This window comes from Leucoraja erinacea, chromosome 13 (genome assembly GCF_028641065.1).
Source record: "Leucoraja erinacea ecotype New England chromosome 13, Leri_hhj_1, whole genome shotgun sequence".
NCBI lineage: Eukaryota > Metazoa > Chordata > Chondrichthyes > Rajiformes > Rajidae > Leucoraja > Leucoraja erinaceus.
In genome coordinates, this window is record NC_073389.1 from 16,021,475 (window position 1) to 16,034,393 (window position 12,919).

General features: G+C 41.3%; 1 protein-coding gene across 1 annotated transcript in view; it reads right to left on the bottom strand.

Moving 5' to 3' along the window:
- The window catches only part of il1rapl1b (interleukin 1 receptor accessory protein-like 1b), a 1,086,945-nt gene that overhangs the window by 350,828 nt on the left and 723,198 nt on the right, over positions 1-12,919 (bottom strand). The window contains exon 6 of the mRNA XM_055644538.1: positions 58-132. Within this exon, the coding sequence (XP_055500513.1) occupies positions 58-132 (75 nt within the window). The remainder of the gene's footprint in view (positions 1-57; positions 133-12,919) is intronic.

Consider the following 12,919-nt stretch of genomic DNA (forward strand, 5'->3'; position numbering starts at 1 on the left):
AGCTGTACAATTAGTAGGGTTTCTCCAGCAAGAATAAGAAGCAAAACACTGACTTACCAAGCTGTGCTTCCACAGGGTTTATCCTGTTTTCGAGAGGATAGAGTAACTTGGGTGGTTTGTCTGTTATTGGAGCTGTAAAGAAAAGAAATGAACCATATAAAGTGAAATGAAAGAAAACATTTACCAGTCATTTAAAAAGCAGGCTCATTGCATCTATATTGCATGGCATATATTTAATTTCAATTAAGCACTTAATCTTATGTTTAGCGCATTCAAAAATATGTATTTGCACTCATCAGAGAACATTACAGTCCTGTAGCCAACAATCCAGGTTTTTAGCTGAAGAAGATGATTGAATAAAAGGCACTTTTCCTCTGCGTATCAAAATGCCACCAGTGGACATCCACAAAGAGTAAACAATCAATGACATTGGACTTAGATACATAGATACAATGTATAGACAATAGATGCAGGAGTACTCCATTCGGCCCTTCGAGCCAGCACCGCCATTCAATGTGATCATGGCTGATCATCCTCAATTAGTACCCCATTCCTAGGAGCCTTCTCCCCATACCCTTTGATTCCGCTAGCCCGAGCTCGGTAGAGCTCTGTCTAACTCTCTTTTGAATGCATCCAGTGAATCGGCCTCGACTGCCTTCTGAGGCAGAGAATTCCACAAATTCACAACTCTCTGTGTGAAAAAAATCTTTCCTCATCTCAATTCTAAATGACCTCCCTCTTATTCTTAAACTGTGGCCCCTCGTTCTGGACTCCCCCAACATTGGGGGGGACCATGTTTCCAGCATCTAGTTTCAACAATTAAGTTACAGAGATAGGTTGAATAAGTTAGGTCTTTATTCTCTGGAGCGCAGAAGGTTAAGGGGGGACTTGATAGAGGTCTTTAGACCTGCGGACTCGGGAGCTGCAGACTCCGGCAGGGGGAGGCGGCTGATCAGAAGGTCCGGGCCGCTGAGGAGGAGGATGCTCACCGTCGGGGTTCGGCGTCGGCGTTCCACCAGCCCGGCGTGAGGGCCTGAACATCGGGCCACCCGGGGCGGCGACTGCGGGTGCTCAGAAGGCCCAGACCACGGATGAACACGGAGGGGAGGCTGGCTGGACTATGGTGCCATCCTCACCTGGGTGCCATTTATGTTATGTTGTGGACTTTCTGTGTTTGTGCTTTTTTTATAATTTAATTTCAATTTTATTTTTAATATGTTTTATTATTTATTTATTATTTATTTATTCTTTTTTATGATTTTATGATACTGCCTGTAAGGGAAATTCATTTCGTTGTCTCAAATTGAGACAATGACAATAAATTTGAATACAATACAATACAATACAATACAAAATGATGAGAGGGATAGACAGAGTTGATGTGGACAAGCTTTTCCCTTTGAGAATAGGGAAGATTCAAACAAGAGGACATGACTTCAGAATTAAGGGACAGAAGTTTAGGGGTAATATGAGGGGGAACTTCTTTACACAGAGAGTGGTAGCGGTGTGGAATGAGCTTCCAGTGGAAGTGGTGGAGGCAGGTTCATTGGTATCATTTAAAAATAAATTGGATAGGCATATGGATGAGAAGGGAATGGAGGGTTATGGTATGAGTGCAGGCAGATGGGACTAAGGGGAAAAAAAAATTGTTCGGCACGGACTTGTAGGGCCGAGATGGCCTGTTTCCGTGCTGTAATTGTTATATGGTTATATGGTTAGTGTGTCCAATCCCTTAATCATTTTATATGTTTCTATAATATCACCTCTCATCTTTCTAAATTCCAGTGTGTACAAGCCCAGTCCCTCCATTGTTTCATCATATGACAGTCCCGCCATCTACACTGCACTCCCTCTAAAGCAAGAATGTCCTTCCTCAAATTTGGAGACCAAAACTGCACACAATACTCCAGGTGTGGTCTCACCAGGGCCCTGTATAACTGCAAAAGGACCTCTTTGCTCCTATGCTCAACTCCTCTCGTTATGAAGGCCAACATGCCATTAGCTTTCTTCACTGCCTACTATACCTATATGCTTACTTTCAGTGAAGAGGTCACCCAGGTCTCGTTGTACTTCCCATTTTCCAAACCTGACACATTCAGATAATAATCTGCTTTCCCGTTCTTGCCTCAAAAGTGGATAACCTCACATTTATTAGAGAGTGGTGAATCTCTGGAATTTTCACACACAGAGTGGTGAATCTCTGGAATTCTCTGCCACAGAAGGTAGTTGAGGCCAGTTAATTGGCTATATTTAAGAGGGAGTTAGATCTGGCCCTTGTGGCTAAAGGGATCAGGGGGTATGGCGAGAAGGCAGGTACAGGATACTGAGTTGGATGATCTGCCATGATCATATTGAATGGTGGTGCAGGCTCTAAGGGCCGAATGGCCTACTCCTGCACCTAATTTCTATGTTTCTATATCTATGTTTCTATGTTATCCATGGCATACTGCATCTGTCATGCATCTGCCCACTCACCCAACCTGTCCAAGCCACTCTGCATCCTCATAGCATCCTCTTCACAGTTCACAGTGCCACTCAGTTTTGTGTCATCTGCAAATTTGTTAATTCCTTCATCTAAATCAATAATGTATATTGTAAATAGCTGCGGTCCCAGCACCGAGCCTTGCAGCACCCCACTATTCACTGCCTGTCATTCTGAAAGTGACCCGTTAATCCCTACTCTTTGTTTCCTGTCTGCCAAACAATTTTCTATCCATGTCAATACCCAACCGCCCAATACCATGCACTCTAATTTTCCCCACTAATCTCCTGTGTGGGACCTTATCAAAGGCTTTCTGAAAGTCCAGGGAGACTACATCCACTGGCTCTCCCTTGTCCATTTAGACTTGAACTAATGGAGTTGTTAGGCAGAGAATCCATTTGAGATCCAAGGATGAAGTAGAGCTAATGGGATAAGATACTGCGTAGAATTTCTAAATGCTATTATTTGAGGAGGTGTAGGAATGCAAGTTAAAACAAAAAACTATAGAGTGGTAAGGGATTATAAAAGGTTAATGTCAAAACTACAAAAACGTTGCAGGGTCAGCACCCAAAAGACGCTACAATAACTGAGTTAAGACCAAATCCATGTGGATAAAGATCAGAGATGTGTTGGGGGATGCTATAATTTATCTGTGTGTATTATAGATTACTAAACCAAGAATATTAAAGGATCTCAGCAGCTTGGAGGATTTATGTTGCGGAGAAGGCATAGATTTATTGAACAAATTGCACAAGCCTTAAATAATTGTGGGTAAGATGCAATAAAATAATTATTTCTTTCTCTTCACTTTTTTCTCTCCAACACATTCTTCCTTCCTCATAATTTACAATTCCTAACCTAGATTACTTGTATCAGTAACAATTATTCTATCTCATCGGGAAGGAGTTTCATCCCTTCACACAAGCCCTGAAGTGCCTGTCTAAGGCCTGGGTCATCACATGAACCACCACAAGAGCCTATCTAAAATCTATGGTGATGCATAGTCATTTGTCATTGATCACAAATGTTGCACCATCACGACTATTGTAAAGGTGGAGATATTATGGTAGTTTTGTTCTGTAGGAATTAAATTGTGGCATGTTAATGCAGTTCAATTTATAAAGTACCAGCAGAACCTCTGTTGATGCAATAAAACCAATATGATCCTATTCACAGATACACAAAAAAGCTGGAGAAACTCAGCGGGTGCAGCAGCATCTATGGAGCGAAGGAAATAGGCAACGTTTCGGGCCGAAACCCTTCTTCAGACTGATCGGGGGGGGGGGGGGGGGGGGGGGCAAGAAAGGAAAAAGGAGGAGGAGGAGCCCGAAGGCTGGGGGATGGGAGGAGACAGCAGGGGGACTGAGGAAGGGGAGGAGATAGCAAGGACTAACAAAATTGGGAGAATTCGATGTTCATGCCCCCAGGATACAGACTCCCCAAGCGGAATATGAGGTGCTGTTCCTCCAATTTCCGGTGCTGCTCGTCAAGGACTAACAAAATTGGGAGAATTCGATGTTCATCACCCCAGGATGCAGATCCTATTCACCCCTTCTATGTCAATGTGTCTTTCAACTGCATCATGGGCCACAACTCAATTAGCTCATTTGTACAAGTATCAATGATACTTCATATAATCTCAGTGTTGATATTTTCAATAGACCTACCCTCTACAACCTTAGAAGAGTTAGTCATAGAGCTGTTTTAAAGTATGGAAACGGGCCATTAGGTCCATCTTTCCCATGCTGATCAAGTTCCTAAACTTATTTGCCAGCATTTGGCCCATGGCCTATCCTTCCTATCCATATATGTCCAAATGTATTTTGAAAGTTGTAATTGTGTCCATTTCCATCGCTTCCTCAAGCAGCTCATTCCAGATACAGGCAACTCTCTGAGTGAAAGACCTGGCCAGAGATCCCTCTTAAATCTCTCTCCTCTCATATTACACTTATGCCATCTACTTTTAGAAAATACTCCACTGGGAAAATGACTGAATGTTCTCTTTAGCCTCATGCTCCAAAGAAAAATGTCCCAGTTTATCCAAACTCTCTCTCACTATATCTCAACCCTCCATGCCCTGTTAAATCCAAGTGAATCTCTTCTGCACCCTTTCCAAGTTAATTATGTTTCTGAATTATTTTGCCTTTATACAGAGACAAGGAACAAGGAAGTTATAGTAAATCATTATGAAATGTTGGTATATTGCATATAATTCAGGCCACCGCACTTTACCAAGTATTTAAGGACCATCCAAATACAATAAAAATTTACTAGAGTGGTGTAGGATGGAACTGCCAATGCTGGTTTATACCAAAGATAGGCACAACTCAATGGGTCAGGCAGCATCTCTGGAGAAAAGAAATAGGTGATGTTCGGGGTCTGAACCCTTCCTGAGTCTGATAAACGGATCCTACCCGAAATATAATCTATTCCTTTTCTCCAGAGATGCTGTCTGACCCGCTGAGCTACTCCAGCACTTTGCGACTATTTACTACATTAGTTTCAGGAATTATGACCATTTTAGGGTCAGGGATATTTAGATTACTCTTTGAATACAGAACAGATGAGTTGTGAGGGAGGCGATTAAAATAATGATGGATCCAACCAGAGCAGACAAAGAGAAGCTGCTGCCATTTGGTGGAAGTGTCAAGACCCATCTTACAAAGATATAAATTGACAATAGGAGAACATTTTTTTTAAATGAGCCATTTCAGTTTGGAATGCTTCGCCTGGTGGGATGGCCAAGATTAAAATGTGGCTTTCAAAAGGAATCTTATTCAAACCTTCAAAGGAAAATCAAACTACAAGATATCTGGAAATAATCACCTTCATTGTTCTTGCAAGATTCAAGATTCAAGATTCAATTTAATTGTCATTTGGACCCCTTGAGGTCCAAACGAAATGCCGTTTGGACCTCAAGGGGTCCAAATGACAATTAAATTAAAATAGCCAGCATAGATACCAAGGGGATGAATGACCTCCTTCTCTGTTGTTATCATTCAACAGATCTATTAGTTGTGCAGAGAATTGCGTCTTGCTGTCACCCAACATGATCTTGGACCAACTTTAAAGGCTACGTCCCCTTATTCAGACTTGCCTTTGACCACCTCCTTTGGACTCTGATTGTTTAAGTTGTTGAGTTTTTGATGGGTGTGTGAGGAACTTTAGGATTAATGGCCGCAGTATCTGCTGTTGCCATTGTTCGGAGAAGCCAATCAACGTCGGTAAATCACACAACAGATTCTGCGAGGCCAGACCCGGCCGGTCTCGGACTATTCATGCAGGCATGAGAGCGTCTGAGAACAAATAATTAAAATCCCAATGCACAGATACTGAAAAGTAGAAACAAACCAAATCTCAAGGCCAATTATCCAAACAAATGGAATCAACGATGTGTTTACATGTATCGCATAAAATCCCAGATCTATTACAGAATGATTGAATGGTGCATTAAAGGGCAGAGATTTTTTTTTCCTTCGTCATGTTATGCTGGCCCATTCAAGGGTTGCCAAGCTTGTGGCCCATCTGGACACCAGCCATCTGGCCCAAGGTACTCAAGCAAATATTTGCACTTGTATTTCTGGCAAGCTGGCTTGCAATGTTCAAAATTTGTAGAGATTTGGAAAGGTCTTTTTTTTTCCGAGGGATAAATCTGAAATTAGGATAGCAAGCCTTTTTTGAACCAAAGCTTATAATGTCTGCGTATAAAGAGAGGATTCATTGAATCTTTATTTGTAACACAGGAGCATCCCAGAAATGTGACACAGATCCAATCCTCCTCATTTGAATAACATTTTGGGTGTGATCCCCCTACTTTGTTTTAAAATATCTTAAAGAATAAATTAATTAATTCCTTTAATTGACGTAGAGGTATTATTTTCTTTGAGGAATATATTTTAGATGAATTTGGATTACTAATTTATTGGTCAATTTAGCCATCAAGTAACTTTCATTTCCTGCAGCTCTTCTCTTCCTTTAAGTTACAAGTTACGAGGGCATTCGATCCAATTTGTGATCCCAGCTACAAAGACAGATGTGTACAGCAATTCGTTCTTCCCCCGCACAATTAAAGCATGGAATAATCTCCACCCAACTATAGTTACCCAACCATATAACCATTACAGCACGGAAACAGGCCATCTCGGCCCTACAAGTCCGTGCCGAACAACTTTTTTTTCCCCTTAGTCCCACCTGCCTGCACTCATACCATAACCCTCCATTCCCTTCTCATCCATATGCCTATCCAATTTATTTTTAAATGATACCAATGAACCTGCCTCCACCACTTCCACTGGAAGCTCATTCCACACCGCTACCACTCTCTGAGTAAAGAAGTTCCCCCTCATGTTACCCCTAAACTTCTGTCCCTTAATTCTGAAGTCATGTCCTCTTGTTTGAATCTTCCCTATTCTCAAAGGGAAAAGCTTGTCCACATCAACTCTGTCTATCCATCTCATCATTTTAAAGACCTCTATCAAGTCCCCCCTTAACCTTCTGCGCTCCAGAGAATAAAGACCTAACTTATTCAACCTATCTCTGTAACTTAGTTGTTGAAACCCAGGCAACATTCTAGTAAATCTTCTCTGTACTCTCTATTTTGTTGACATCCTTCCTATAATTGGGCAACCAAAATTGTACACCATACTCCAGATTTGGTCTCACCAATGCCTTGTACAATTTTAACATTACATCCCAGCTTCTATACTCAATGCTCTGATTTATAAAGGCTAGCATACCAAAAGCTTTCTTTACCACCCTATCTATATGAGATTCCACCTTCAAGGAACTGTGCACGGTTATTCCCAGATCCCTCTGTTCAACTGTATTCTTCAATTCCCTACCATTTACCAGATGTAACTAAATGTAAAGTAGCTCTTTCTTCCCAATAACCCTTTCTGGCTTAAGCCCTCCCTTCACCACCTCCAGTTTAAATTTAATTTGGAATATTTTGGAGGACCAAGAAACCAAGAACCAAGAAAGTGTGAAATATTTACAAATACACGTTGAACTCCAATCACTAAAACAGGTCTGGTGAGGTGAATGAAATTAGCACATGGCAAAGGAAGAACTTCTAACCCATGGTGTTAAAATGGAGCAGGAACACATTGTTGAAGTAATATCTCAGAGTTTCTTCTTTTCAGTTTTGTATAAATGGCCAAATGTCCAGGACAAACTGCAATGCCCCAAACTCCCTCACCACTGGATTGCCACTGCTCATGTAATCACTGTATAAAATTATATGAACATCATTATATAAAATGATGAGAGGCACAGATAGGCCAGTCAGTCAGTACCTTTTTCCCAGGGTGGAAATGTCAAAAATTAAAGGCCACTGCTTTGAGGTTAGAGGAGCAAAGTTTAAGGATGTGTGGGAAAGAACTGCAGATGCTGGCATATACCAGAAATAGACACAAGGTGCTGGAGTAGTTCAGTAGGTCAGCCAGCATCTCTGGAGAAAAAGGATGCATGACGTTTCATGACGGAACCCTTCTTCAGACCTAAAGTCTAAGAAGATGTGCAGGGTAAGCTCTTTGTTAACACAGAGGAAGGTGAATGCTTGGAATGTGCTATGAGGGCTGGTGGTGGAGGCAGGTTTGATAGTGATGTTTAAGATTTATTGAGAAAGGCACATCGATATGCAAGGAATGGAGGGATATGGGTGACATGCAGGCAGAGGTTAGTTTAAATCCTCATCATGTTCGTCATGGACATTGTGGGCTGAATGGCCTATTCCTGTGCTGTACTGTTCTATGTTCTATGCACCTCAACATCTTCCACAGTGGCTCTTGTCTGGGAGTCCAATGCTGAAGTCCAAAGAGATTTCCTGACTTTTACACCATGCAATTAGCCATTGATGTTGGACATTTGACAAAGACAGGTAAGTTGCGTTTTTTAAAAAAATTGTCTGTCTGGTACTCTAATGTTCTTGCTTGTTTAAAAAGTGTTATCAGCGTTTTTAGTCCATGCTTCTAGTTGTAAAGTGTTCACAACATTTTTTTTTAAAGATTTGTTACCTGGTTAATAGAATATAATTTCACAAAATCATAAAAGGCTGATCGAATCTATACCAGCAGGTCAGGCAGCATCTCTGGAGAGCGTGGATAAGTGACATTTCAGAGTCTCGACACGAAACGTCATCCATTCCTTCTCTCCAAAGATGCTGCCTGCCCCGCTGAGTTACTCTAGCAATTTTGTGTCTATCTTTGATCTAAACGAGTTTAGAAGAATGAGGGGGGACCTCATTGCTTTAAACCAGCATCTGCAGTTCCTTCCTGCACGGTCACATTTCAGATCAGGACTGTTGTTTTGACCTGAACCATCACCTAGCCATGCCCTCCAGAGATGCTGCCTGATCTGCTGAGTTACTCCAACAATTTGTGTTACTGCATATTTTCCTGTGCCCTATTCCTTCTCAATTCTATTAATATCTAGGGGAAACTACTAGGGGCAATTTACAGAACCCAATGAATCTACCAACCAGTAAATGAAAATTAAAAGGTAAAGAATTTGGAAACCTGAAATAACATCAGAAAACATTGGAAATGCTACGTTGGGCTGCAACTGAGGAAAGAGAAGCAGGGAATGTCTCAGGACCCAGATCTTCAACAGAACTGAGAGAGGTAGATGACTCTACTGACAGTAGCAGTAGAGTCATTTCCTCTTCAGTTGTATAGGGCTCTGGTAAGACCACAACTGGAGTATTGTGTACAGTTTTGGTCTCCTAATTTGAGGAAGGACATCCTTGTGATTGAGGCAGTGCAGCGTAGGTTCACGAGATTGATCCCTGGGATGGCGGGACTGTCATATGAGGAAAGATTGAAAAGACTAGGCTTGTATTCACTGGAGTTTAGAAGGACGAGAGACATATAACATCATAAAAGGACTGGACAAGCTAGATGCAGGAAAAATGTTCCCAATGTTGGGCGAGTCCAGAACCAGGGGCCACAGTCTCAGAATAAAGGGGAGGTCATTTAAGATTGAGGTGAGAAAAAACGTTTTCACCCAGAGAGTTGTGAATTTGTGGAATTCCCTGCCACAGAGGGCAGTGGAGGCCAAATCACTGGATGGATTTAAGAGAGTTAGATAGAGCTCTAGGGGCTAGTGGAATCAAGGAATATGGGGAGAAGGCAGGCACGGGTTATTGATTGGGGCCGATCAGCCATGATCACAATGAATGGCAGTGCTGGCTCGAAGGGCCGAATGGCCTCCTCCTGCACCTATTTTATGTTTCTATGTTTCTAAGAGGTGGGGGAGGGATGAACAATAACGAGAGAATCTCTGAGATAGAATGATATTAACTGTTAATGTGGCAATTAAAAGTCTGCTATGTGTCGTTATCTGTTGTGTTGCTAACAGCAGGGGAGACAGAAGGAGAATAAATTAAGCCCAGGGGACAAAATAAACTAAACTCAACTAACCACTAAACATTATGTCCTTTATCTTGTATCGGTACACTGTGGACGGCTTGATTATAATAACATGTAGTCTTTCCGCTAACTGGAGAGCACTCAACAAAAAGTTTTTCACTGTACCTATACACATGACAATTATAAACTAAACTAACAAACTGAAATGGCCAGTTCTCATACAGATGGAAAGAAGGGGCGGGTTATTTCAGGCTGGAGAAATCGGTAACGAGTCTGGAAGTCTACAATTTGCCCAGATGGAAGATGGCATGCCACCACTCAGGTTTGCACAGGGTCTCATTATGGCAGTGCTGGAGGCCACAGCTAAACGTGTTAGTGGGAGTGGGATGGGGCAATCTAGCGGAAGGTAAGTGGATGCCCAGGTGCTCCACAAAGTGTTTTCTCAATCTGCAGCACTCTGCTTCTGATCACCTGCTGACTTGTACATATTTTTGTTGGAAAATCGTTTTCTCAACCTGTCCTGCCACTGTCAATGCTCAGTGCTTGTATTGATTAGCATGGCACAGTGGCCCATTAGGTAGAGCTGCCGCCTCATAGCGCAAGAGACCTGGGTTCGATCCTGACCTTGGAAGCTGTCTGGGTGAAGTTTGCACCTTCTCCTGTGACCACGTGGGTTTCCTCCAGGCGCTCCGGTTTCCTTCCACATCACAAAGATGTGCGGGATTTGTCGGTTAATTGGTCTCTGTAAATTTGGTCCTAATTTGATGAGATCGTGGAATAACGTAAAACTCGTGTGAAGGGGTGATTGATGGTCAGCATGGACTTGGTGGGCCAAAGGGCCTGGTTCCATGCTGCCTCTCTAAAAATTAAAAACTAAATGCCTCTCTGTTCATTCCCCTTCCCTGGGATGGTGCCTTTTATAACAAAGCATTTGGATGGCTGAACTGTGGAATCCATTAGACCAAAAAAAGGTATTAATGTGAAAGCTGAGATTGATAGAGGGTTGACACAAAGTGCTGGATAACTGAATGGTTCAGGCAGCATCTCTGGAGAAATGGAACAGGTGACGTTTCGGGTCAGCACTGGGATAGGGACAAAAGGAGGTGGGGGAGGGATGGATAGTAAAGAGAATATCTCTGAGATAGAAGCCTTCTTCTTGGTCTGAAGAAGGGTTCTCCTCCCACACTCCAAAGATATACAGGTTTGAAGGTCAATTGGCTTGGTAAAATTGTAAATTGGCCCTGTGTCTTAATGTGTCAATAGTATTAATGTGCGGGGATCGCTGGTTGGCACGAACTCGATGGGCTGAAGGGCCTGTTACCACGCTGCATCTCTAAACTAAACTAAAAAAACAACTACTTCAGAAGAGTGATGAATTACTTGCGGGAGGAGCCAACAGTTCTGCAGCTTTTCCACTGCCTGAAGTTTCTGAAATTATATGTTCTCCGCATTTCAGTTTTTATAAATTTCCTTCAACAGCTCAGTTGGCCGTTTGCACAGAAAATGTCATTCCATTTTAATTGCAAGAATTGTTATGAATTCTAATTTGCAGAAGCCCTTGTGTTGGCACCCTCAGTTTTCTATTTGGCATTCACACAGTCTGTCATCACATGGCTTACGGCTGCAAACATTCACTCGAAAATGGATGGTGGATTTTAAGTGGATAACTTCCACTCAGAAACTCTATTCTGATGCAAGGTTCTAAAATTAAAAGAGTTGTTAAAAGTGGATCATTCTGAGCCATTGCACATTGAAGAGATGTACAGCTTATTAAAAAAGGCATTTGACATGTAGAATATTAGATGTGTGATCGTTAAAGACAGAGGAAAGCAATATTTTCCTAATTTTATCCATTTCCTGTTGTACATATTCACATAAATCTATCTACTATTGAAGGTAGGAAGTGTAGGAGTAGACGTCATTACTGTATAAACTACAAAAACTACTTCCTCAATCCCAATGATAGACACAAAATTCTGGAGTAACTTTGCGGGTCAGACAGCAGCTCTGGAGAGAAGGAATGGGTAACGTTTCGAGTCGAGACCCTTCTTCAGTCAGAAAATTGAGAAGGAGGAGAGCAGGGCAAATTAACCGATGCTGCCTGACCCGCTGAGTTACTCCAGCATTTTGTGACTGTGTTCAATATAAACCAAACATCTGCACTTCCTTCTATTCATTTAACCCTTCAATCTCCATAGTTCTCTGTCTACCTCTGCTCGAAGTATTTTTTTTATTTTAAGATATAATGTCCTCCATACAACCTCTTGTCATTTAAGCAACATCTCTTCACTGTACAATGCTTAGTATCTCCACTTAACTATACAAAGGAATTGAACTCTGGATTATTTATTTCAGGGTAGGAGAAATGCGACAATAATTATCACCAAATCTGTTGTTAACCAAAAGATTATCTGGATATTTTTCAGTGTTTAAAAATGACAAAGATGCATAAGTCGTGTCCATGCATTGGTCTATCGGAGCCCATTATATGTTGCATTTCTCTCATCAATTCATGTGCAATTATGCTAAACCACATATAAAAGTTGTAGTCAATGTGATAATGTAGCAGCAGTAGACTTGTGGGCCTTTAATATGATGGCAAAATTCTCCCTAACATCTATTTACAAACATTGTTGTTGGTTTTTATTGTGACGTGTACCAAAATGCAGTGAAAAACATTGTCTGTGTGCTATCCTGTCAAATCATTCTATACATGTATAGTTTACTTACTTTTTACTTTTACTTTATTAATTTATTGAACACGTTAAAAAATACAAACACAAATAAACTTGTAAGCAATAAAAAAAAGAAAAGAAAACACAAAGGAAAAACAAATAAGTAACTCAAATAATACAAATAATATCGTTCATGTTCAAAAGGGGTAAGAAGAAGTTCGAAAACTTTTCTGGTCCTATTATTTTCTATACATTTTCATGGAAAACCAAAATAATGGGAACAAATGGACCCAAAATCTGTTGAACAGTCCACGAACAAGAAATAACCAAACAGAAAAGAAAATCACTGGTCCAGCTCATAACCATTCAATCTTTTGTTTCTGAAGAGTGTTTTT